This window comes from Labrus mixtus, chromosome 6 (assembly GCF_963584025.1).
Source record: "Labrus mixtus chromosome 6, fLabMix1.1, whole genome shotgun sequence".
Classification (NCBI taxonomy): domain Eukaryota; kingdom Metazoa; phylum Chordata; class Actinopteri; order Labriformes; family Labridae; genus Labrus; species Labrus mixtus.
The window spans coordinates 15834144-15859843 of NC_083617.1; the positions used below are offsets into that span (position 1 = coordinate 15834144).

The 25700-nt window shown below is 41.9% G+C and overlaps 1 protein-coding gene and 1 long non-coding RNA gene across 3 annotated transcripts in view; one reads left to right on the plus strand and one right to left on the minus strand.

The window, feature by feature from the left end:
- Positions 1–18000, minus strand: part of meis1b (Meis homeobox 1 b) — an 80595-nt gene extending 62595 nt beyond the window's left edge. Inside the window, exons 1-7 of one of the 2 annotated variants that reach the window (XM_061040251.1) lie at positions 17262–18000; positions 15329–15549; positions 14121–14262; positions 13776–13826; positions 13199–13249; positions 11813–11959; positions 2810–2921 (exon numbers count right to left, since the gene is read on the minus strand). In XM_061040251.1, the coding sequence (XP_060896234.1) occupies positions 2810–2921; positions 11813–11959; positions 13199–13249; positions 13776–13826; positions 14121–14262; positions 15329–15549; positions 17262–17273 (736 nt within the window). In that variant the 5' untranslated portion in view covers positions 17274–18000. The remainder of the gene's footprint in view (positions 1–2809; positions 2922–11812; positions 11960–13198; positions 13250–13775; positions 13827–14120; positions 14263–15328; positions 15550–17261) is intronic. The other variant, XM_061040250.1, reaches the window with a different exon arrangement.
- Positions 18001–18056: 56 nt separating this feature from the next.
- Positions 18057–22210, plus strand: LOC132975588 (uncharacterized). Its single transcript, XR_009673289.1, has 2 exons — positions 18057–20151; positions 21563–22210. It is a non-coding gene; the product is annotated as an uncharacterized LOC132975588 (long non-coding RNA).
- Positions 22211–25700: the final 3490 nt, after the last annotated feature.

Genomic DNA, 25700 nt, shown 5'->3' on the forward strand with positions numbered 1-25700 from the left:
GAGAGACAGAGGGAGGGAGGAGAGAGACAGCAGGGTGAATCTGTCGGGGAGAGAGCGAGTAAAGTGCCAAACAGATAAATAACCAGCTTACTGGGATTACAGAGTGACTGGCACACAATTTGCCAGAGCCAAAATGACGTGGCAAGTGATAGCTCTTAACCCATATAAACCTGAATGCAGTCCAAGATGTCCTCCGGTATTTACTGTTGTCCCGGCATCCTGATGCTCTATGCTGTGTTTGTGTGTTTGTGTGTGTATGCTGATATAAACAGTACATAAACAAAACAATGACACGCACATACATGCAGAAATATGTGTGTTTTCAGGCCTTAAGATGATGAAAAAGCGGTTTAATGGACATAAATGCCAAAAACTATACAAAATGGCCAGAAGTATGTGGAAGCCTGACCAATATTACTATGATTTTATTGGAGTGATTCAAACAGAAACCATGTAAAATAATATGCTGCTATAAAAGCTTGGACAAGAAGAGAAAGACAAAGCTAAATGTGGTAAGAAAAGCAACACGAAGAGAAACGTTACATAGCATTAACAGTCAAAGGTATCTCTTGTCAAGATCTTTGTCATGAAAAAAGTAAAAAACAATGACAGTTTCTTCAGCGTTCTGCTAATAAGTTTATGTGTCACCTCACCCCCACCAGCGCTTTAAGGCATAAAAAGAAGCAATATAGCAATAATCAATCTTCTTCATGATGGTCTTGTTTGCTTTTGTTAGTCATTATAAAAGTGACCATAAAATAAAAAGTTCTGTAATATTTGGACACTTAACACTAATGGTATTAAAGCATAAAATAAATATGACTAAAAAAGATTAAAGATAGTCCCTTGTTGCACCTTAAATTGGTTGTTACAGGAACCACACATGCAATATTATAAATATTGATGATTTTCATCTCCCTTCTTCTGTAACACTATGACAAATCAAACAACCTTTAAAAAAGCTGATGTACACCAACACATACACAAGCCTCATCTGCAAATTTAATACACACACTCTACCCCACTTTTTATCCTCTAATGAACTTCAACAACAAACAAATAGCTACAATAGCAAGGGAGCGGTGAGGGAGTGGAGTTTAAAGAGAGTTATGCTGAGATAGAGAGAGAGATATGATAAGAGAGACAGAGAGAAAAGGAGGCGGGCCTTCATAAGGAGAGGGCCTATAATTGGAAAGATGTGAAAAATGAAGTGTCAGTTTGGTCAATACAGGGTAAAGGTCACAGAAGCAGGAGCCCAAACTCGGCACAGAGCACGCTCATTAGAGCGACCAATCAGATCTTTCCTGGCTGCCCGAGACCATTAGTCATCAGAGGAAGAGGCGTGCACACACAGACACACAATATTGTCTTGTCACCCCCTATTTAACTACAATTTCAATATTTTTTTCTTGTTCTCCTCTTCCACATTCTCTGTCCATCTTTTATTTTTGTCTCGTCTCATGTCTCACCTCTCGCTCGCTCAGCTCCTCTCTGGAGAAAGACAAACAGTGTATGAGAGCAAGAGAGAGAGGTAATGTGTGTGAAAGACAGAGAAAAAGAGAGGATGAGACAGTGTGAGACAGAGAGACAAAGAGAGACACAGAGTGTGTGTGTGTGTGTGTGTGTGTGTGTGTGTGTGTGTGTGTGTGTGTGTGTGTGTGTGTATGTGTTGCCTGTATAAATGGCTGCTCAGTGGAGTGGAAGGCATGGCGGTGCTCTCCTCTCCCACCCAGACTCTTCCTCCTGGCACTAGCAACCCTGCAAACTGCTTGCCTTGACAATGCCTTCAATAATATATGAAGTTGCTTTTTTGCCTACAGTTTGTGTGCAGCATACCCCCCCCCTCCCCCTCCCCTCCCCCGACCACCATCAACACCATCCCATTCTCCCTCCACTGCCTCTTTCTCACACACACACATTAACACACACATATTATTAGAATGCATACACAGCACAGTTGTCTGGCCCAGACAGAGTGCAGACTAATGTGTCAGACCATTTCAATTTAAGGCTAAACATAATGTCAATGAAAAATAAATGAAGTAAATCATAATCAAATCCCTGCTACATGTTGCACATTTATCTGAGCCCCAGTTCAAGTGAGTGTCAGAAATGCCAGGGACATCTATTGCTATTCAAAAAGAGACATAACTAAACATAAATGATTATCGGCGTTTATGAGGAAAACAAAAGAATTGTCTTTTTTTTTTTTTTCAATAAAAGAAAAATTGTCTCTTTCATAACTGAATATCCATTGAGGAATCTGTAACAGTTAAATAGGCCTGAATTTCCTAGCACAGTTGCATGCAGCCTTTCAATACTGAAACATGAAATTTGTCATCGAAACAGAGATGATAAAAAGAGCAGAAAGAGCCACCTACTTGTTAGTAGTTCTGCAAGCTAAGTAGTCAAACAGTACATAAAAACACTGAGCACATATAAACAACCAAACACGCTCAGGTGTAAAGCAAACTGCAAGGATAAAGAACTGTAGTAAAAAAAAAAACAATAAATCGTCAGGATAGAACAAAAGCTGCTCCCTCCCTTTCTAATCTACCAATTTGATCCTGAGCAAGACAGCAAAACATCCTTTACAAACAGCTTGAAAAAGCCTGTGGAAGCACATCTTTCAGCTGAGAATCATGAATCATGTTTATGTACATGGATGATGTACAAAAACATATACTCATCCACCTTTTTCAAATTTCAAATCTTTTTCTTTATCAATCATCATCAATATTTATCAATCTTCATTCCTGCATTCCCCTCCTCCATCATCTGATAGTAAGAAAAAGATTCAGACACTGACCCTGTTCGCTGCTGTTGTCGCCGCTGTGTGATGTGTGTCCTCCGCTGGACGGCCCCGGCGTTCCTCCAGAGCGCGTGGACGCTGTGTCATCGTGATCTCTGTTCCAGGACGTCTGTCGCACAGAGAAAAAGAAACATTAAATCATCCATTTTTAACCTCCAGTGTTTTTCTTCCATCAATTAATTATGTTATTATTTGATGTGTGGAAACTCAGTTTTGGTAGGCATAAAGTTCTTCTTTCGAAAACTTGTAATAAGTAATCAGTGAAATAAACACACATCAAACTTAATTCATCATTTTGCCAGTCGTGCAGCGTGTGTGTCCCTGCAACATGATTATGGAATGTGAATTATTTCGGCTCGATGTAGAGAAAGGCTGAGAAAAATAGCGAGCGAACATGTTGTATTAGTTCCCAGCTTTCTGAGGCATGCAATCCACGGCTGCCTCCATTTGGCTCAAACCACTAGCAGATGAAAATACAAAACAGCTACAACTTAAGATAGGCCGCAGCCTGCGCCAGGGAGTGATGTCATCCAAGCAGAGCAGACCAAGAAGAGAGAAAGAGGTAAATAACTCGAGAGTATTGCTACATTCATATAAATACTGTGTTTTGTCCAAAAATGAAACAAAAAGTGGATGACCAATCCCACTAATGTGGATTTGAATTTCCTTTCGAGGAAGCGGAGCCAAGACGGAGACATAACCAAATAAGCTGAAGTTTTCCCACAGTCTCGTTTCATATACAAAATGAAACAAAAGTATTGTATGACGGACCAACCTGAAGCTTTTTAACTTTACGTAGACAAAGGAGAAGGTTTCTGTATTACCACGAAACTCATTCCCTTCTCTGTGACTTCAAAGTTACACATAAACACAAGCAGCTGACTGGACTAGAGAGACACAGGAGACATGAGTTTATATATAGTAAGCTGTGTGTGTGTGTGTGTGTGTGTGTGTGTGTGTGTGTGTGTGTGTGTGTGTGTGTGTGTGTGTGTGTGTGTGTGTGTGTGTGTGTGTGTGTGTGTGCGCGTGCGCGTGTGTGTGCAAGGGACAGTAGGGAGCAAATGGTCCTGACAGAAGGATAACACACACACACACGCACACACACATACACACACACACAGGTAAGTAGGCATCACATACAAACACACACACAGTCAGAGAAAGTAAGACACATTTACAGATTTGGTGCTACACACATAGACACTGCCCAATACGCACACACAAGTCCCACACTGCCCCATACGAAGCTGCTACACATTATTGAAACCAAACCAGATGTAACCTCTTATCTCTGCGGGCCTCTGAAAAGCCACATTAGCACTGAGGACAGGAGGGGGAAAGAGACTTGAAAATAGAAGGAAATGGAATCTAATGTCTTATCACACACAGCTAGCTTTCACAAACAAACACACAACAAACAAAACACACACACAAACACAAACACTTCTACCTACTCCAATCTAGCGCCTGCATGAGTCTATCTGTGCACTGTCAAATCAAATGAAGCAGATATCAAGGGGCAATGTGGTGTCTGCATCACGCTCTTAGGGCTGCGTGACGAAATGAGTGATAGAAAGCCACACAGAGGAGGGGAACACACTGGGGAACAACTGGTTTCAATTGGGATACTCATAGCCGTGCTGCATCTGAGAGGAGTGTTTAAAGCCGAGTTGAGAATGAAAAAAAAAAATAAAGTATGGATTTATTCATGACACAGGATTTGTTGAAACAAAGTGTAGACGGAATAAAGTAACAGAAAAGAAAGTACAAGTCAGCAAATCCAACACATTTGGGCTCTATTAGAGCTGTTTGATGTTTCTGAGCTATGAAATTATAATCCAGTGCTTACATGGACGATTTAATCGTTGTTTTCCAAATTAGGCTTTGAGGCTTTGCTATAAAGAGTAAAGCCACAGCATAAAGGCATGACTAGAATGGCGATTGGGTAGATAAACGTTGATTTTAATGTGGATAAGATACCAAGAGGGTCTTTTTTTTTCCACCTCTTACAGATTCCTTTCTCTTTCTTTTGCTGAGCGCTAAACACAGAAAAATGAAACACCCGTGCATGACCGAGAAAACTCCAGAGAACATCAGAAGTGAGGTAATCCAGACCACATGCTCAGCACGCAAACAGTTAAACACAAGCTTTTGCTAGCTTCTCTAAAAGAACTTTTTAAAAATGAGGAGAATTTTGTTTATTCAGAGCTCTGTGAAGACGAATAGCACAGCACCCCGGGGACGTAAAACAGCAAGTATTCAAAAACCCTTGAGTCTCAGCCTGAAAAGAAGGACATTTCTTCTTTTTTTAATTCGGAAACAAATTCCACTTGAAAATATAATTAGAAAGTGCAGGGGGAAATGGCAAACTACTGCATTAGCTGTAATTGAACAAAAGAGCGCTTTGCCTGTTGGGAGGTGGCCTGCTGAGGCCCCATGGGAAAGGGGGCGGGGCTGAGACAGGGCCTGGTGGCATCTCCGCGGGGACGGGGAGTTTATTTATAATCACAGGCCGCCCTTGGACTGAACAGGCCTCGGTAGTGATCTAACATGCAATTAATACACACACGGCTGAGATCACACAACACACATACCAGTACACGCAGGTCACACAGCATGTGTGTGTGTGCGCACACACCCATGCACAAACACACACAAACACTTCTTTTTTGGGCGCTTCATGCAAACACTTTTCATCTACCTTTTGCAAACACAATACAGAACTGCCATACTTGCAGTGCCTATTTAACAAAAGCACACCTTGACCACAAGACACACACACACACCTTGTGCCAACAAGACTTCAGCACACAATGTAGAGGTCCACCTTCAAAATAAGAGGTTATGTAAATTCAAAAGATGTATAGCTACATAAATGGAAAGCTTGAGGAAATAGAGAGCTGGAGAAAGCTGTGCCCACCCAGCTACACACTTGATTTATTCTATGTCCCCCTAATAAGCCACCATGGTCTCTCACCCTCGCTCGCTCTCTTTTCCCCCTCTCCCTCTACCCTGTTTAGGATGTAGAGGAATTCACTGCTTAATTGTTTAGTAAATTCAATTTTCCACATTCTATTCTGCCTAGCTTTACTTAAAGTTCTTAAATCTTCTGTGCCAAACCGAGGGAACACTGTATGTGAGCATTGCATACCTTTTTTTCCCCTTTTTTTTTTTATTACCATCTCTCCTCCCTCCACCACCCTAATTCGCCATGAAAAGATTTTCCTTGCTGGAAATTCTGATTCCGCTATGATCGGTGAGGCATTCCAATCCGATGCATTCTCATTGTGCTGCGTCTAAGATGCAAGGGGGGGGGGGGCCTTTCCTTTCTGTCTGTGCCAGGCCCCCATATCATACAAGCGCTCATGCAAGAAATGTTGCCTTGCCAATTCATTTGCAATAATAAAGAAAAAATGGTTAAGGTTGTTGTGCTTTTGCACCTCCACCATCCTCACTCTGTAATATCTTTTGTGATGATATGGATATTTACTTTTCACTCTGTGCCAGTGAGCGTGCAGGAATAATCATATGTGCATACTTAACGGCACAGACATAAATATCCAAATAAGCCCCCACATGAACACTCTTCAGTGGTGGTACATCTGAATCAAAGATGACAGTCCGGCTACTCCATCCCCCAGAATGCTTTGGTGCATGTGTTCTCTGCGGTTGTTTTCTTTAACACCATTTTTGACCTTTTGCAACAGCGCTGCTTCCTGGAGTTGAAATCTGCGAGAATGCCATGTGTTGCAGCAGCGAGATGGCCTGCAATGAGCGCGGACACATTCTCGCACTCAGCCGAGTGCTGGTGGGGAAGCTGTTAGTGAAAGGGGCTGAAAGGCCAGCTATTGTAAACTCTTGTTTACTTTGCTTGCCACTGTGACTAGATAAAGCAGGATCTGCCTCTCTGATAACCGGCCAGGCAAGTGCTCGCCCAAACTACCTCCGCTTTCTCTGCTCTCTCCACCCCTCTCCTCCCCTCGCTGCAATATTAGTGCCTCCGAAATGAAAAGAGGGGCTGGTAATGGTATGCGTGGTGCAAAAAAAAAAAAAAAAGGAGCGAGAGAGCAAAAGACCCCCCTTTCGCTCTCCCTCCCTCCTATTCTGTTCTGCACTCCCCTTCCTCCCTAACTCTCCACAATAGACAAAGAAAGAAGAAATAACCTTATAATTGCTGAAGGGGGTGAGGGAGAAAACTGGATTTGGTCTCTTGAGTAAGTAAAGTATGCTATAGTGAATAGCTATCAGGTACTCTTCAATCGGCTTCTTTTTTTTGAACGGAGGGTTCGCCTCATAGAGGCAACCAAAGATAATTACATGTTTGAGATAATTACCCAAGCTTTCAAAGTCCATTTAGAAGACACTTGCGGAAACTGACAAACTGATTTTCCTTTCTCTGTGGCCTTTTCCACTTCAGGCTTCCTTGTTTACTCTCTGTGAGCTGAAATCCAAACAAAAACATTAACTTGAGTGCCCCCCCCTCCCTCCTCTACGCTATCTTACCCCAAACAAAGCATATTCCTTTTTTGTGTTTGTGAATGAAAAGGCAGGCGTAATTTCTTAATGACATGTTTTCCTGTGGTTTCCATGTTAGCCTAGCCTAGCCCATAGCTGGAGCTGGGATGTTCTCGGAGGATCCCTTGGAGACGGGCTGTTTGTGATGGCGGCCATTGTCAGAGGCTTGCAGGGGGTTAAGGGGGGAGAGGAACTTTCCATTAGCTAAGTACACATGTGTTAAGCCCAGGTTATTGTTTACTTAGCCAAAGAAACCACAGCAGGCCTCAGGGACAGACATGGCCGCCCCATCAGAAGTAACACGAGACACAAGCCGAGAACATTATTTGGGATTTTGTGGGGATGTCACAGAGCACCTGTAGCACACCAGTGTCCAGCAATATATTACCATTAAAAAACTTCTAATAAACCACCTGAAAAACCTAGAACTTAGTGAACATAGATGTAAGAATATGATGCTCCTGACATGTTATTCTTTGAAGTCACTCTGGCCTTGATTCGCTCAATCAGAATCACCCCTACTTGCTATTCCAGCACAATAATGAAGAGGCTAAGAAACACACGAGTCACGTGGTCATGTCTTTGTATCACTTGTTGAATCCTTAACAGCAGCCCCGCATTCACTCCCTGATGGAAAAAAAGGGGAGTTGAGGGAAGGGGAGGGAGGAGCGGGTGTATAGGAGGGAGGGGGCAAGTGAGGGTCAAACCTCTCCTCTATTCAACTACAAAAGCCGCTATTACCAACAATCAGCGGCAAGATTCAAAAGTTTGTATTAAGATCAGCAGCGTGCCACTGTAGGAGAGAGGGAATGAAAAAAAAAAAGGGGAGAGAGAGTGCGCGGCTGTTAAGTCGGGTGTAACTCGATCCATACTTCAACGAGAAACAGATAGATTAGCGATAGCGGTGTACTGATTAGGAAAATAGTGGCTGACCCCAGCGGTCAGGGTTTCCATTGAGTTAGGAGGACTGGCGAAGAGGGGGGGGGGGGCAGGGGTCACTCTTTGACCGCCAGAGTTACCTAAACCAACACTGCTGGGTCTCTCTGACCTGGAAACCACCACTTGTATGCCATAATAGTGCCAATTGTTGGGAAAAGATACAGCGATAGCGCTATCCAGGGTAAATTCTTACACAGTGACCACAACACTGAGCTCACAGAAGCAGGGTCTGTGTAGGACAGATTGAGCGGGGCGTAGGAAAACAGCATCAGACCCTGAACATACAGATGCTACTTCAGATTGTCGGCTTTTTTTTTTTTTTTTGCATTCTTTTTACATGAAATCAACAGCAAAAACAACAGTCACCCTCTAAAGCTGTAACAAAGCCACTCCAACCTCTTCACTAAATTAACTCAACAGATCAACTGCTGAGCGTTCAGAATCACTTAAGATTCTCTCACATCCGCGAAAAAGGGCAGGCGGAGAAGATTTTTAAGGGAAAATTTCAATTATTTCCAGCCCCACTTCAGCGTGCATGGCTCAATCAAGACAAGGAGCTCTTGAGACTTGGAGAGAGTCCTCAGCACTATTAGTAGTGTTCTGCTCTACAGAGAAGAGTCCGGGTCCACAGAGTTCATTAGCAAATTGCTGCGCCCCTCCCTGTGCTCACTGCGCAATTAAAGGCAACTGTGCAAATGACGTAGAGCGCCGTGGAAATACCTCCCCGCTTCTTTAAACCGAGGTGAACATGTGCAGCAGGCAAACAGGGATGCAATCAGTGGAGCGACTGCTGCCATATTTCCAAAACAACAAGGCGACTGAGACGGACGCAGACATATTCAGTGTGGACACGAGCTCTCCACATTAAAGAAAGGAATTGTTCTGTCTTTTATGCTTATATACAGCTGAGTTAAAGCAGGATGTATACGGGGGAAACTGGAAAAGTGCAGCTCAAGTGAAGAAATTAAGCAAACGTGGTGGGGAAGCTCTCCAGGGAGCAGCAGCGAAAGGGTTAAGAAAGTCCAACTGGTGCTAACCAGTCACTCCACTCACATAGCACCTGAGGGGGGTGCTGCATTTATCAGGCCAGTCTGAACACACACAGCATACTCACATACACATATATGCATACACTTGTAGTCAGATGCATGCACACAGCTCGTGCACACACATACACAAAACCCCCACACACACAAAAAGACACACACAAACACAGGAGGGTGAGCCCAAACTGGCTGGGCTGCATTCACAAGCCAGCACAGAGCCTCTCTGACTTTTTCACCTCTCAGCTATGCTCTGCTTTCTTTTGAAAGGGGCTAAGCGTCCCTCTGTACTCGCCTGCACAGGCAGGCTTACAAAACAATGTAAAGACATGTAAAGAATATTCAGAAAATTACGGCTATGACGCAAGAGTGCATAATGCAGCAAGAAAAGTCAGCGCTGTTGGAATTGTTGAGTTTAATAAATTCAAAGTATTTTTTTTTCCTCTGACATTTTTTTTCTCCTCTGCTACAGTCGCCCCACTGGAATAAATTGGTTTATGAATAAATGAGCCTGCTTTCTCCCTCTTGTTAACATTGTTCTTTTGTGCAAATTTTCAGCATTTTTTTCCAGTCCACTTCAACTTTATGCCCGAGGGCATATATTAAAAATACATATGGAAAGAGATAATGCACACACAACGCTAATTCGTTAAGGATGTCATTCCCTAACAACCGGAGATAAGATGTCATACAAAAATAGCGCACAAAACTCAAAAAAATATATATTCAGCTGCAAGTAAGTTATGAAGCGCAGTGCCATTAGATTGACAATGTAAGTATTCAGCAGAGAGACTGTTTGGATATGCCCATTTACACACAGCCTGCTGCTGAGGACAGGCTCCATGTTATCCCATCCCTCAGTATTACACTGCTGTCAAAAAGTTGTTCAATCCAAACTGTGCCCAAAGGTCATTTATATCATTCTGTCATGTTAGTGTAAACACAAGTGTATGTGATTTTGCTCTGGATTGTCTATATGTAGGGACCAGTATTATGTTAAAATAGGCCATGTCTTCATCTTAAAGTCAATTAAAGATCTGCATCAGTGCCCCAAGCACAATATCATTTTCTTCATATACCTAGAAACCCAGGGGTTTTAACACACTCTATTTCCATGTCTATATACCATAAGGCTTCACTCAAGCTTTGACCTCATCTATTAAAAAAAAACTTTTGACAACTGAATCCCCGCGAGAGTACAACAAACCGATCAAAGAGACACTTAAATGCACAAGTGGCGTCTGTTATTTAATTTTGCTTCTGGATTAAATGAAGTATTATCTTCCGGGTGATCTTTCTCATTTCCATAATCAGACATAAGGGGGCCTGAGCGGAGGAGTGGGGGTCTTCACAGTCTGCTCCCAGTCCTGCCATTCAGCTCGGTACATAAAAGCCTGTGGCTGCCTCTCTGCGTCCTCAGACCAGCCACTCAACCATATGGAAGTCCGCGGATTTAAATTATTTAGTCTAATCGCTTCATTACTTTTTATGTCGGACTATCCAACTAATCCCTTTAATTTGGACACTTGATTTTTTTTCCTCCTCCCTCATCGGCGTGGATGGGTTATAAGCCAGTCCTTTAAAACTCTTGGATAGTTTCACTTATTGAATCATTGTCTCATAGCCTGCAACCCTGTCTGCTGCACAAATGACTCGAGCTATTAATGGCCGAAAATCCAGATTTGCATAATTCTAATCATGGGTTGCTGTTATCATTATTTAACGGCAGTGTATGGGCCATTAGGGTCATGCCTGCGCGCGCACTACAATGTCCCCGGAGTGCCAACAGTCATTGGAGCACATAATGAAGGCTGTGGTTATCTCTCAAATCAGCACAATAGGGAAACACTCCATAGTAATACCTCAAGCTTCTATAGCTTTTTAGACAAATAAACCGCCTTATTGGGGCTTAATCTGTGCGAGAAATAAAAGAAGAGGAGATGAGGGGTCTCGATAAGCAATGTGCACTCATGTCTAAGGAAAAATACTGACAAGACGCGTAATGAACCGTGAACTGCACAGTGGAGAAAGCAAGGCACCTCAGCCACAGTCTGCAGCCCATCCTGCTGCTGCTGCTGCTGCTGCTGCTGCACAACAACACGGAGAGGAGCTGGTAATGACTTTTGATTTCAAAAAGAGACAGAAAAATGGAAAGACGGGCTAAATTAAAATCGACATGAAACAGGTCAAGTTTATGGCGATGCTTTTTCCAGCTAATCTCCGCAGGTCGGTTCCAGGTTCAAGTCTTAATGGGCCAATAATAGCGACATTATTCAGAAGAATTTCTCATTCCGATGGATGGAATGTAAAACGGCCTTAATCATATGCAAATAACAGCGCGGCGGAGGAGTGACCCAGAATAGCTGAATAGCCAGCAGGAAGAACACACACACACACGCACACACGTGCGCGCGCGCACACAAACACTCACACACACACACACACACACACACACACACACACACACACACACACACACACAGAGGAAAAGAGAGATAGATACCTGATCAAGGGCCACCGATGATCTCGTGATCTCTTCGCTGTCTGATTTGGATCCTCCCTCTCTGTCGTCTATGACCAGGTCGATGGGCATCTTGCCTTTCAAGCAGCTGATGTACCGGTGACAGAAATTATCACACAGCTCGTGCACCTTCAGGGAGAGGAGGAAGAAGCGTCACACAAACACACAGCCCAACAAAAATAATGGACATCATCCAGCAAAACTGACATGTGCAACCACAACACACACACTATCAGCCTTTGACGTGCAAAAAGAGCCCTGAAGACTTGAAGGGAGATTTGGCGAGCCCAAGATCACATGCACAGTCGTTGCGTCTAAAAAAACGGTGTATATTTTTTTCAAGTTTACAAAAAGCATGCTGGGAATATATCACTATGATAAAAAATACAAGTATTAAATATGGCCAAAAACAATTATTTTGAAGGATTTTGCCTACAGAAAATCGTATTTTGCATAATGATTTATCTATCCTTTGAAAGTATAAAAAAAATGAAATTAAGATCAATTTGGACTCCCTCAGGCTAAATATGTGTCCAGTTCCCGTGCTGTACCAAGCCGTTCCGTAGTACTGTGCTCCATCAGGGCGGTGATCTTCATTTTTTTTTCCTTTCTCAAAATAGAGATATCGTCGAAAATTGACAGTGACAAGAGGGCTCAGGGGCTACAACGCACTCAACAGCCGTGTTAAATTCATCATGGGTGCCCCGGGTAGTGGCCATTAGAGGAGTGTGACCCGCGTGACTGACATTTAAGGTAAACTGTTTAATTTCGTCTGATTAGTACATTATCGCTGCTTGTGCGGTGCGTCACGACGCACGAGAAACTACAATGTCAGATTTACAGAAAAACATTGAAAACTGTAAACTGCCTGAAAAATGATGATTTCAAAGACAGGACAGTGCCTGAGACTAAAGTTGTAAAACACTCAAACTTTTAACAGCTTTGATCATGTTCCATAACGATAAATCTGAGGTCAAAGTTGACCTCACAGGCTACTGTAGTACAGCTTACGATCAGAGCTTTACACCCACTGCAGCCTCTCACTACAGATGGCCGCCTGAGGCCTTTTGCCCTCCACAAAAAAAAAAAAAAAAAAACATTTGCGAATCCCGCAAAGTTCGCCTATATGTTTCACCTTGCATGCAATTTGTGCCAGCAATAAACTTCATTAAAACACGCTGGGAGATTTGCGCACACAGATATCCGTTCCAGTTGTAACAGCTTGCGTCGTGATTAAACGCGGAGAGAAATGGCCCCATGATTGATTCTGACGCTAATTATAACCGACTAGTAAAAATACATTTTCGCAAATACAGCCCTTAGGTCTGAAGTGAAGTACAGTGGACAGATACGGTGAGGGAATATTACCTTCTCCAACTCCAGAAGATGAAATCGTAAAACTTGAATGGCTTGAATCATCTGAAAAATTAAAATCACAATAAAAAATTAGCTGCTCACATCTCTTGATATTAAACAGACACGTTTTTCTCAATACAGGAACTGCAGACGAGGAAAGATATTCATGTGAATGGATTTTATGTGGGGCTGATATTAAAGTTGGACGTTATTGCAATATGGAGAGCAGGCGTACAGTAGAGCCTGGCGCTGCAATAAGCCTCAGAGTCAGAGATCTATTAGCAGGAAAACGTTCCTCTCACATCACACCCACAGTATCAAACTGTACAAAGTGAAAAAGCTTGAATAAAATAACTTTGCAGGCTGAGTTCAAAGGTTTGTGACAGCTGTCTAACAGCGGCCCTTCATCTGCAGATACTACCGGGGGCCATCATGATATCAAACAGCCCCAAAAAGAGGAGCTTCACCTCCAATCCTGCTCAAACTTTTCAGCACTACATGGCACTCTGACACATTTCTACAGCCCGCTTATAAACATGCCCAACAACTGCTGAAGCAAAGACAGTAAAATAAATCAAATGTATCTTACCAGATTATCCAATTCTGGATTCGATGAAAATAAAGGTTTTTCTGCCCGAATCTAAAAACAAACACAATTTGATATAAAATATGAATATTTTATATTATAAGCCATTATTAATATATAATAAAAAAATTAATGTGACATGCAAGTATTGATATATATTTGCGTATTGTTTATTTACACACAGCACACACACTATGTGCACTTCAAACATTTTCAAATAACTTTTGGTTTTCTTTTACTCCAGAATTTACTTTGTGCACAGAAATCAAAGGTCCACATATAATGCTTTCAAAGTAAGAGTTCCAGCAGCCCGAGCATGCGGATTACAGAGAGTCAAACTTTCCTGACCTGTTTTGCAAACACTGCTATGTCTTCATTGAAAGATTCCGATGAACAGACGTCTCCTCCCGCCACCCCGGGCTCTCTGGGGGTGCACGTCGCTAATTCACATTTCTCAAAAATCAGTGCAAGCAAGGGGAACAGGGGGTGCCTGGGAACACACACACAATAGCAAATGTCACCAGAGAGAACAGCGCCGGGGTCAAGACTACTCCAGGCTAGATTTAGCCAGCCATGCTACTCTTCAACAACTCGCCCATGGGGACCGCTGCTGCAGCCCGCTTGCTATTATATTATGCAGAGGCTCGGAGAAAGGCTGCAAACAGCGGACAGACTTCTGTGATTAAATCTAGACGTGCCTAATAGCATAAAAGCTTCAGAGTCAGTCAAACTAATTCCGTGCACAGGGCTCCTTTTGGATCCCTGGCGTGTGTGTGTGTGATTGTGTGTGTGATTGAAACCAGTAAATGTGCACGTATTTGTGGATTATTAAGTGTTTAAGTCATCAGAGTAAACATGTGCAAGCTGCGTATGTGCTGAAAGTTGTGTCAGGAAAATGGCGCACGATGGTCGAACTGTTCCTGGGGTCTTAAGTCAACGTGAAAACATCATGCTGAGGATTTTTAATTAACTCCTATATAAATTAATAAATTACGTGCAAATTTAGCTATTACTTTTAACAACGTATACATGCATAACATTATTTAAAAACTTGCTCATCAGAGGCAAAATCCTAATTAAAATGTTTAGAAAAGAGAGAACTTAATTATTCTGCATATAATCAAAACTAAAACGTAAAAAGAAACTACGCATGTTAAACTTTTAAATAAATAACGTGTTCTAATTAAAGTGGAACAAGTTTCAGAATTTTTCTCGAGAGTCAATTTTTTGTGTGAAACACTGACATCAGTGAGACAGAAACCACAAGTCAACTTTGTATTTACAAATACATTTTTCGGTTGTTTATGCAACAGAAACAGAGTTCTTCTAAAATAATGTAAAACAAAAAGAGCAGCAGCGAGTCTAATTCCTTGCGCCTCTGCAGCAGTTCTGATCTCCAGTTTTATTTTATCTTTTATATGTTTCCGCATAACTTCACTGAGTCTTATTGCGCTGGTGTTTTTCTTACTACGGTACTAACTTTGCACCTTCAAACCCACCCCGGCTGGCCCCTCCAGGCCTGCCCGCCAGAGCGTGAGTTTCCCCGCAGGACCTACCCGTATATCGCGTCTTTATCTCTCTTGAGAACGTCGTTGACGGAGGAGCCCATACTTGGGGGCATGGTGTTGGTGTGGGCGGTGTGCGGGTATTGGTGCGAGTGCAGCGGGGGCCCGTGGTTGAGGTGCACCGCCTGCATGGAACGGGCGCCGTGCGGGTCTCCGTACATGGTGGTCGGGATGCCCACCCCGTCCATCCCGTAGTGGGGCAAGTCTTCGTACTGCACATAACAAACACACGGGACCAAATGAATACATATGCTGAGCAGTGAATTAAACTCTGGTTACAACTTTTCTATAAAAGCACAAGTGAGGAATACATTGCAAAATCATTTAAATTAAAACATGTAGTGTATTTCCTATGAAAAAAAGTTAGAGTAAAAATCAGCAAACAGGGCAAAACGTAGGCTATGATTAATTTCCATTACAAGAGGACATGTTTTAACATTGTTCTTTATTCAAAGGGGTTTCCTTATACTTCTGCACTGAGCTGCCCTTTTTAAGCTTTCTTCATAATACTGACCCTCTTAACATATTCAAATAAGACATAAAATCACTGTTATTTTTCAAGTCGTTGTCAACGTAAACAGAGACTGCTGACTTGTTTAAAATTATTTAGTTTGAAGATAGGAAAACACATTAATTAAGTAGTAAAAAGTAGTTTTCCCCCGACAACATTGTTGTCCCGACATGAATACAATTAATTTGAATTATTCAACATTTGAAAAAATACTGAGAGTGCAAACAAATAAGTCTTCGGTCAACTGGCGCCGTTTTTTATTGTTATCGTTAACCAAGCAGTACTTGGCTTTTAACACCATCAGTTTGTACAACAACAAATGTGTTAAACGTGTTACTTGCCGTGTTTACTAGTTTTAAAGGCTCATAACTGTGCAGCATGTTGTTGCTGTGCGTGGTCTCTCCAACACACTGGGATCAGTGCTGCAACAAACCTAAGTAGTCGCATGTTGTGCTTTTGAGAAGACATTAAACTGGGGCTGCATATTCAAACTTTTCCACGTTTCATATTGCAGTATAAAATTGTTGTATCGTCTCTACACTGTTATTTGGTAGTTATCAAATAATCTGCTGGTGTGTGTCAAACCCAGAAATGCTAATTCAAGTTTGTAAACGCCTAAAATAAAATCTTTTCTCTCCATGTTTGCACCTCAAACGGATTAAAAAGGGGCTTGAATTATTGATGGTGCTCTCTCGAAGTGTCAAACAAGTGTCGGGCAGAGAGTAAAAAGCATTATCACTTAAAGCTGAGCTTCTCGACTCTAAAGGCAAAGAGGTGCAAACCCAAGCGTGGTGCAGCTACAGAGCCAAACTAAGCAGCTAAATGTGTCCCGAACATCTCTGCTTTACACTGTTGACTGTCCGTGGGAAGATCCGAGCGCTGTTCTGAAGCAGTCCTGGAGCGTGTATGAATCAAATAATTTGTCATCAGCTCATTAAGAAAATCAGCCTAACATGGTATTATGCTAATATTGCATGTTTTGGTACATTGTGTGGAGTTAAACAGAGCTGATTTATGTTTTGTTCGTAAATGCTGGGGTCCTGTCGGAGCAGTCTGAGTAGAAATGTGGAGATTTGTTTTGCCTTATGCCCTCCCCCATTCTGCTTCCAGTAACCGTGCTGTCATAACTAATCTAAAAAACATAGCCGATTTGAGATATGATCACGCATCCAATGTCCCCGAGCGGGCCGGTTCGTGAAGCAAAACGAACGCGGCCGTGCGTAATAACGTGCCAAACGACGCCAAAAATGAAACGGTCGTCTCCATGTGTCAGGAATACGACAGAAACTTTCGCCGCGAGTCTGTGTCCGTGTGGGTATGTGTGTCACTAAGCCACGTTACAGCGCAGCATTGCATTCAAGCAGACATAGCAGACTCAGAGAAACTTTTTTCGGGGGGGATTGCCCTACGTACCCGTTGCGCCATAACCCTCCTGACTCCCTGGTCGTCCTTTCACTTTAGATAAATCCCCTCAGAGGCCAGGGTGGAGACGAAATGAAGAAAGAAAATCCAAATAAACTGGAAGATGTTTCAGCCAAAATCCCGTATGCCTTTTTCTTTCCACGGAACTGTGCAGCCAGCCCCCGCTCTCTGCGCAAGTTTAAGCCCAGACGCGGCGAGAAGGTCCTCGGCTGTCCTCTCCTCGGGGCAGCGGCGCCAGGCTCCTCTCCTAAAACCAGGATGAAAATAAAACAGCCCCTCAAACAAAAGTGGCGACTCTCATGGCTTTTTGCCACTCCGCCTGTCAGTCAAAACGCGAGGGCTTGTCAAAAGCACCGGATGAATGATGGTCCGACGCGCGTCTCCACGGGCTCGGCACCACCTAAACGTTAATAGTCACAATCAGAGTTAAAAAATGAAGCAGCTCTCCTCTCGTTTTTCTTTGATCACTCTCGGCTCCCGGCTTGATTTTCTTATGCAAAAGCGTCTAGAGGAGATCAAGAGGAGGTGGGGTGATAATTCTGGCTTAGGCTTTCTTAAAGGAGCCACGATCGATGCTGAGCGTGTGTGCGTAGATGTGTGTGTGTGGATGTGTCTGTATGTGTGTGAGTGCGTGTGTATGCATGAGCCGCCTGCCCCGTTTGTGTACAATGGATGTGTGTGTTGAGCTGAGGAGGAGCGGAGGATCTGGACCAGACTGCTGAAACCCGGAAGTAGTGGTGGCCATAACAGGTCGCGTCTTACACAACGCACCGGGCTGCAGCAAGTCGTGCGGAGAGGAGGGGGGGTGGGAGGACCCTGCGAGAGCCAGCAAGCCACAGCGCGAGCTGGAACAACACTGGGATAAACACCGAATATCAAGCTATGACCCCTGCTGCAGGTCTCATCCTCAGAAAGTGAAGTTATTCTTCAGCCTGGAGCCGTTTGTTATCACTGATACTTCTGAAAATTGGGAAGTAGACATCCGACATCACTGTCTGTGCTTGTAAACAGTTAATGATCGGCTTATTGAACCATCGCTCAACTCTGAAAGTGATATTATCAGGTATGTTGACAAGAGCCTCAATTTCTGAATTGTACACGAAGTTTGGACCGAGCATAACTTATTGAATTTATATGATTCAAAAATCAATTCCAAAAGTTGAACACGAAGTTAATCTTCTGGTGGCTTTCTGTAAGATATCCAGGGTGTAGTGTACAGACAATCCAGTCTTGCAGGTTTTGCTCCTCTGGTAGCTCACCTTTACTTCCATAGTGTCTTCTTGTTTGCATGCATAACTACATATAAGTGTCATATTAACGCACAGGCTAAACATGCCTTTACAAGTTTGAAATGCTGATCAAAAAAAGATCACTACAACTTTTTATTTATCTTTGAGCAGTGATTTTATTATGAAAAGGTTGTAACCTCTAAGTAAAAAAGCAGTGTTTGTTAAAATATTGACTCTTAATTTTGTTCTGCATACTGATTTCTGTCATTAAAACCCTACAGCAGCTCCTCAAAGCATCTTTTCTGTCTAAAGAACAGTTCCCATGTCGTCCGTCCTTCTCCCCCACAGCAGCGCTGAATGGGTCGCTCCAGTCTGCCCGGGCTATCCAATGGCAGAGAGGCTCAGGGATGGGAGCCCCCTATTGGCTCCCCACATGATCGATCCGGGGTTGATTGATCGGTTTTAGAACTTTTGCAAGGAGGCGCAAAACAAAACATCATCCTAGAGTAGAAAACACACACACATTGCGTTTTCTGTCAGCCTCCGCGAGCTGTAAATTCACCAAAACACACAATCTTTGATCATTACACTTTCTCTGTCTCCGTCTCGCTATCCCTCACACACATGAGCAAACACACACACTCTTTTATTACTTAAATGACTTGCTTTTAAATGCACTCACACCTTGGCTAAACTTCATCAAACAAATCTGCACAATCTTTCGTCAAAGTTATTCTCTCAGAAAAGTGATTCACTCTATTTTGTCTCTCTTTTAATAAGACGTTCAGAGGAGTTCCTGAGACAGTAAAGTTTGATCAAATATTGATGAGCTTTAATTTATGGAGGGGACACTTGGATTCTTTGAGTCATTTGAGAAGGTGCTGATATCAGAGCAATGCGTGGATCTAAATTAACAAAGGAGTTAATATACTGCGTTATGTCTTTATATTTGAGTCCATACCGAATACAATGTGGTGCAAATCTTATTTCATTTCGTCTATCAGGGTTTTTAATTAAGAAGTTGAACTAACTCAAAATCTGCATGAAATATATATTTCCCGACATATAAAGTTGTATTACATAAGAAAAAGTTTCATGGGCAGGTTTAGTGTCGAAGGGAAACGCAAATGTAAAGTTTTTCCATCATTTCCAATTAGTTTTTGTTCATTTTAAGGTCATTCTAACATGATGACCCGGCTAACCCCACTTGTATCGCTTTTGTTTATTTCTCAGACCCTTACACACAAACCGAGTTTGTGCAAACGAGCCACATTATCTCCTGATTACGCTCAAAGGTGTTGCTGCTCTGTGACAGCTTGCTTGAAGTTTTTTTCCCCCCCTGTGCAGCGCGTCCACTCATCGATCATCTGCCCCCGGTGCCAGAAATGGTGTCATAACATGATAATGTGGCTTCACACATTCGGCGGTGATTCCTGTGGTAAAAACCAGAGCGTTGAGATCCGAAGGGATACATTATACAGGCATGAAAAGACTCTAGGAGCCTCCCGCAGTCCGGCCGAGAGGCTCCGGGGCGCGGACATGAGAAAAGCCTCGAAGCGGCGCAGGACCCACGGACTTTTACGCACAGAGACGCCGGATCAAATAATAAACTCGGTTAACTTGTGCTCGTCGAGATTGTTAATTATTAACTGGTGAGTAGAAGCTCTCATACTCGATTTCTTTTTTTATTTTATAGCATATTAAATTATTTAAAATCCTATTATCGTCACTGATATATCCTCTTGCAAGACAGTTATTTTATACTAAAGAAAATCCTGCTGTTTTAAATCTACTTTCGGCTAAATTTGTGGGTTTAGTGAAAGTCAAACAGGATTTTATGACTCACCAAACCACAAGGTATATTACACATTAGAGGGTCATAGAGAGAGAAAAAAAAAAAGCTAAAGCCAAATTAACATGAAAGGAGCACACATCAGCGCCTGACCACTGTAAAATAACTACAATGGCATTATAAAGCAATTAAGCTTCTTCAATTAGCGTCTATAAAAGTGAAGCGGAGCTGCACTTTCTCTCCTGAAGTCGCTCTCCCGTGAGGGTCAGCGCATTTTGGCATTCAGAGAGAGAGCAGGGGGGCAAATACCATCATTTCTGTTTAATCCGCTTTGCGTTGACGGTAATGCTGTGAGTCGTTTCAATAAAATCAGCAGGTATTACTTTCAAATGGCTGGATGGAAATTGACAGCATGTTTGACTGCAGAAACAAATGGACGCGTTAGTAGGCGCCCTCTACGCGCGTGACTTCTCCCGTTTTGGAAACAATAAAGTTGCAGCTTTTATGTCATTTTATAAAATCCTGCAGAAATTCACTCATACGTGCATTTATTTAATTTCAAATATTTTACTATGACAAGCCAAGTCCAGTTATTTTAGCTAAGAAAAAGTAATAGGCTAACTAATTTACATTTGAATATTGATTTTTACACGCACATGTTGGTTTGACATAAATAATTCCAGCAAGGAGAAGCTATATTATCGTCTGAAATAGTCTGAATCTCTGCCTGCCTGTTGCTGTTTGAAGAAAAAAGGAGCAACTGGCAGCTCGAGAAGTCAAACTGAGGTCAAACTTTTTGCAGCCCCGCAGCTCTGCGCGCAAACGTGTTGGGATCTGCAGAGGCCACTGAGCCCCTCTGAGTCTCTCTGCTTTGTGTCAGTGCTGCAGCGCACAGCCAAGACCGATAGAGACCTGCTGCAATGTTTTCACAGCTTATCTAATTATAAGGAACTACTACTAGTATATTATCGCCTGTCAGGATAACCAGCCGGAATCATTAAGGTGCGTTTGGAGGCTGTGAGATTCAGAGTGAAATTATTCAGTCACAAAATGATGTTTGGCTTTGTACAAGCAATGGATTTCTGGTTCCGTGGAGAAATGTTTTCAGAAGTTTGAGAAATGAGCTGAAATGTCACGTTTAGTATTTTACATTGTACAGTAAATAATCTGATTCGCCATAATCGTTTTACAAATTAAATGTAGTTGAACGTAGACTTCTGTTAAACGTAGTGTGACCTCCAATTATTCTAACAGGGGATTTTTTTTTACAGGGAATAACTGTCGCTCGGATTATGTAAATGATTATTAAAAAATACTATTTCTATCTTGAGAGTGTCATTACAAGGCACCGAGAACTCCATGGCAAATATAACAGCTTAAGGTTTTACTTGTTAATGGAGTAAAATCCGAGATTTTTGTATCATGTAAATAATGTAAAGTATCGTAGTATTAATTTCAATCAGTTGGAGCTTCTTCTTTAAAAAAAAAAAAAAAAAAAAAAAAAGAAATCAGTTTAAACTCTCTCCTCTGGGAGCTTTCTTTTTGCTGGGTGCTACAGTTTGGCCCAAATGTTGCTGTGAGCTGCTCTCCACTCTCACACACATTAATGCTTAATCATGTGCGCCTTCTACCGGAGCGGATGGGAATTACATGACGCTCAGAGAGGCAAAGAAAGAGGATATTGTTCAGGTAATTGAGACTTTAAAAAAGTACACCACATGACATGTAAATCCTGAGGTAAACATGTCTTTGCTTCAATCCGTGGCATTGTTAGCAGCTTTATTTTTTTCAAGATGATGCACAAAATACAGAATATACTGTTTGATTTTATAGAGAATTGTTGTATTAGTTTATTTTCCCTAATCTTTGTTCATGTACATTTTTGCCATGCTATTAAAATCTGAAAATATTGCCAGTTATCTTTGGTATTTTTTCCTGTTAATGCAAACCTCCAGTTTGTCTTATGGTCTTTCTTACATTTGAAGACAGATCTGAAACTATGAATACAGTTAACACACACAAACTGAGACTACGCTTCCTGAGATCCAAACATGAACATATTTCAAGATAAAGAACTAGTAAACTCAAAAGATGGAGGCTTTAAATGGATTATCCACATTCAACAGCCTTCTAAAGAATATACCCTTTTAGACATTGTTTGGAGTAAAATAATAACATCCTTGTCTTTTAAACAAAAATAAAAATGTTCTTTAAAGCTTCATTTCACTCCGTTGCCAACCTTTGAGTATAACCTCGCTGCTTCTTTCTCTCTGAACTGTAGGTGTTGCTTTAATGTGAACATGTGGATTGATGATAAAGAACTGCAAACGGCTGAACCTGAGCAGATCCAGGAGCTGCTGGGATGTGACAGTCACACTGATGTCGCTGCATCACACCTATAGATACATATGTGATGAACAGCTGCTTTCCTATATGGTGAGAAGTGTGTGAAATTAGATGCACACGTACAGGATATAGAGGTATAAATGTGTACATTGAATCTCTCTCTCTCTTTCACACACACGCGCGCACAAAGCAGAGGCCTGTAATTATAGCTGGTGCTGAATGCTGCCAGTCAATTTTCACATTGTGCCACCGGCCACCGGGTCAGCAACCACGCTTTTACTCTGAAAGGCTGCTGAGTCTGAATTAACCCCACAGATAGATGGATCACACACACCTCCCTCTCTCTCTCCTTCTCTCTCATAGTCTCTCGCCCTCCCCTTACAGCAGCATTTGTCACCACTGCTATTATTTCAGGTGTGCTAATGGTGTCACGGACACTTTAGCTGACGGAGGAAGAGAGGAGATGGAGTGAAAAAAAGAAGGACTGAAGGAGGGAAGGAAGGACACAAGGAAAGGAGTTTCATCATCATCATCATTAGATAAACTCCCCTCTCTCTCCTCCACCCCCCCCCCCAAAAAAAATATCCAGGGTTTATGGGGGGTTTGGGTGAGGAAAGGGCAAAGGGGATACCAAGCATTCTGGGTGGAGGGGTATGGGTGGCAGTGGGTGGATGGGTGAGGATGAGGAGAGGAGTGAGGGTTCTCACACCTCCTAGGGAGACTGTGAATTGATCAGCACCTTAGAGAGAGAGAAAGAGAGAGAGGGAGGGAAAGTGAGAAAAAGGGAGAGAGATGAAGGATGACGATGACGAGAGGAGCTGGGTGTCAGAGCCCAGCTATAAAACCAGGAGGGGGAAGAAACGGGGAGATTGAAGGGGAGGTGTGAAGACTCATCTGTTCCTGAATGGGTGTGAGTTAGGGCTGGGGTGCAGCGTGGCCAGGGAGGTCGGGTGGTAATAACACAGCAAACCCCGCCGGAGAAAAAGAAAAACATACAAGAAGAAGAAATATAAAGGGGGTTTGATTCACATTTATGAATTAATAATTCAATAACTTCCTCAGACACAGAAGATCACTGAGTTACAAGTTTGCATCTCGTAAGGTTTATTTAAAAAAGATATAGATATATGAAGATTTGTATTATTTCAACGGGTTGATTATTATTCATATGACGGACAAACAATTTGATATGAAAAAGCCTCATTTGATAAATAAATGTACTCTGAAAGGCAAATTCAAATCCAAAATTTAAGTTGGAGGCAGCGATTCTACATTTTCTTTCTGTCAAAATTAAAAACCTTAGTTAGTAAACTTAGTAAAAGTTTGGTCATGTAATCCAGATTTTTCTTAAAGGTCAGTAGAGGAAATTTATTTTACAGTCCAGAATTAAAAAAAAAAATACACCTTTGTCTTTTCTGTCCCTTAATTTATATGTTTCTTTAATTAAAACGATTTACAGAATTTGAGCAGGAAAAAAAAAAACAAGTAAAAAGAAATATTATGTTCATGTTTTTGTACAGGCTTTAAAAACAAACTGAGCCACATTGACCTCTTTCTGATTATCAGAGAATCATTCAACATGAAGATGATGATGGCAGGTTTTGTTACCTGAGCTATTAGTAGATTATAAAAAGCTAAACCACTAGCTATTGGCTGAACCAAATCACCCTGCCTACAGTAAACATATGGTCATTGGTAGACACACACACACACACACACACACACACACACACACACACACACACACACACACACACACACACACACACACACACACACACACACACACACACACACACACACACACACACACACACACACACACACACACACACGCTTTTCAGATGATTTTTTGATTGAGTCACTCTGTTGTGAAAAAATAAACTTCAAGTAAAACGACAGAGGAAAAGTTTCCAACAGACTTGGGCTCAGTATTTGATCTTTCCAAGTATTCAATGAAACTTTTTGTAAAAGAAGGTAGTATACATCTTTTATATCTCTATAAATGTTAATAAAATGATCAAATAAATACATCAATAAAACATGAAAACTAAAACGTACTAAAGTATAATTGATCACATAAACTTCCTCTATAGCAACAACGTGAAAAAACATTAATCATGTACGGTATTCTTTTTAGATAACAGGTAGCTGAAGGAGTGCAGAGTTTTTGATTCTCAGACTTTATCCTTCATGTGATATAATGTTCCAGTGTTAACGTCCAATAGTCTAAACTTAAAACAATATAAAAATAATAATGCAGCACTATAAGGGATTATTAAGGACTGTAATATAATGAATTTCAAAAGATGTGGTTTCACTGACATACCGTCAGATTCAGGTGCCTCGGCGTGCTTTGGCATACTGAAGAAGGAGTGGAGAGCCATGTGCTAACTTTACTTCGTGCTGGTTTTAATCTCAGCTTGTGGAAAAACTAAAGGAGGACCGTTTGGTTACGTCACATGTCTGCTTCTGACTTGAAAACCAAAATCTCAACAAAAAAAATTCTAATAGTGCTGGTCAGCAGTTTTGATAATTGTCAGTAAATCCAAACATGGCTGAGGTTTTTGTTTGAGACTCTGAGACTCTTTTTTGTTTCAAAATAAAAGATATATATACACACATATCAGATTGGATACTTGATCAGAGGTTCAGCCGAGGGGCAGCCGTCCGTCCGTCCGTCCAAGCAGCAGAGAATCAGATTACCAAACACACTGATTGACTGCAGCGGCCACCACTGAACCTGCAGTCATCTCTCCTAAACAAAGTTATCTCTACTGAAGTTCATGAAGGGGTCAGCGGTCAAATCATCTCATCTAAGATCTCTTAAATGCTCTACGACCCTATAAAGAAGCTTTCAAAGCATGAATTCCTGTCATAACAGCAAATGTCAGAGGCACGGTGGAGGGCAGAGAATACGCTAACTGTGGCTCCGCTGCAATAAATGGAAGCAATTATTCTACTGCCGCTGTGTAACAGAAAAAAAAAATCCTTCAAGGATTTTCAAACAATGAGACACAAACTTGTTTCTATGAAAAGTTCTTCTGAAGCCCACACGCAAAC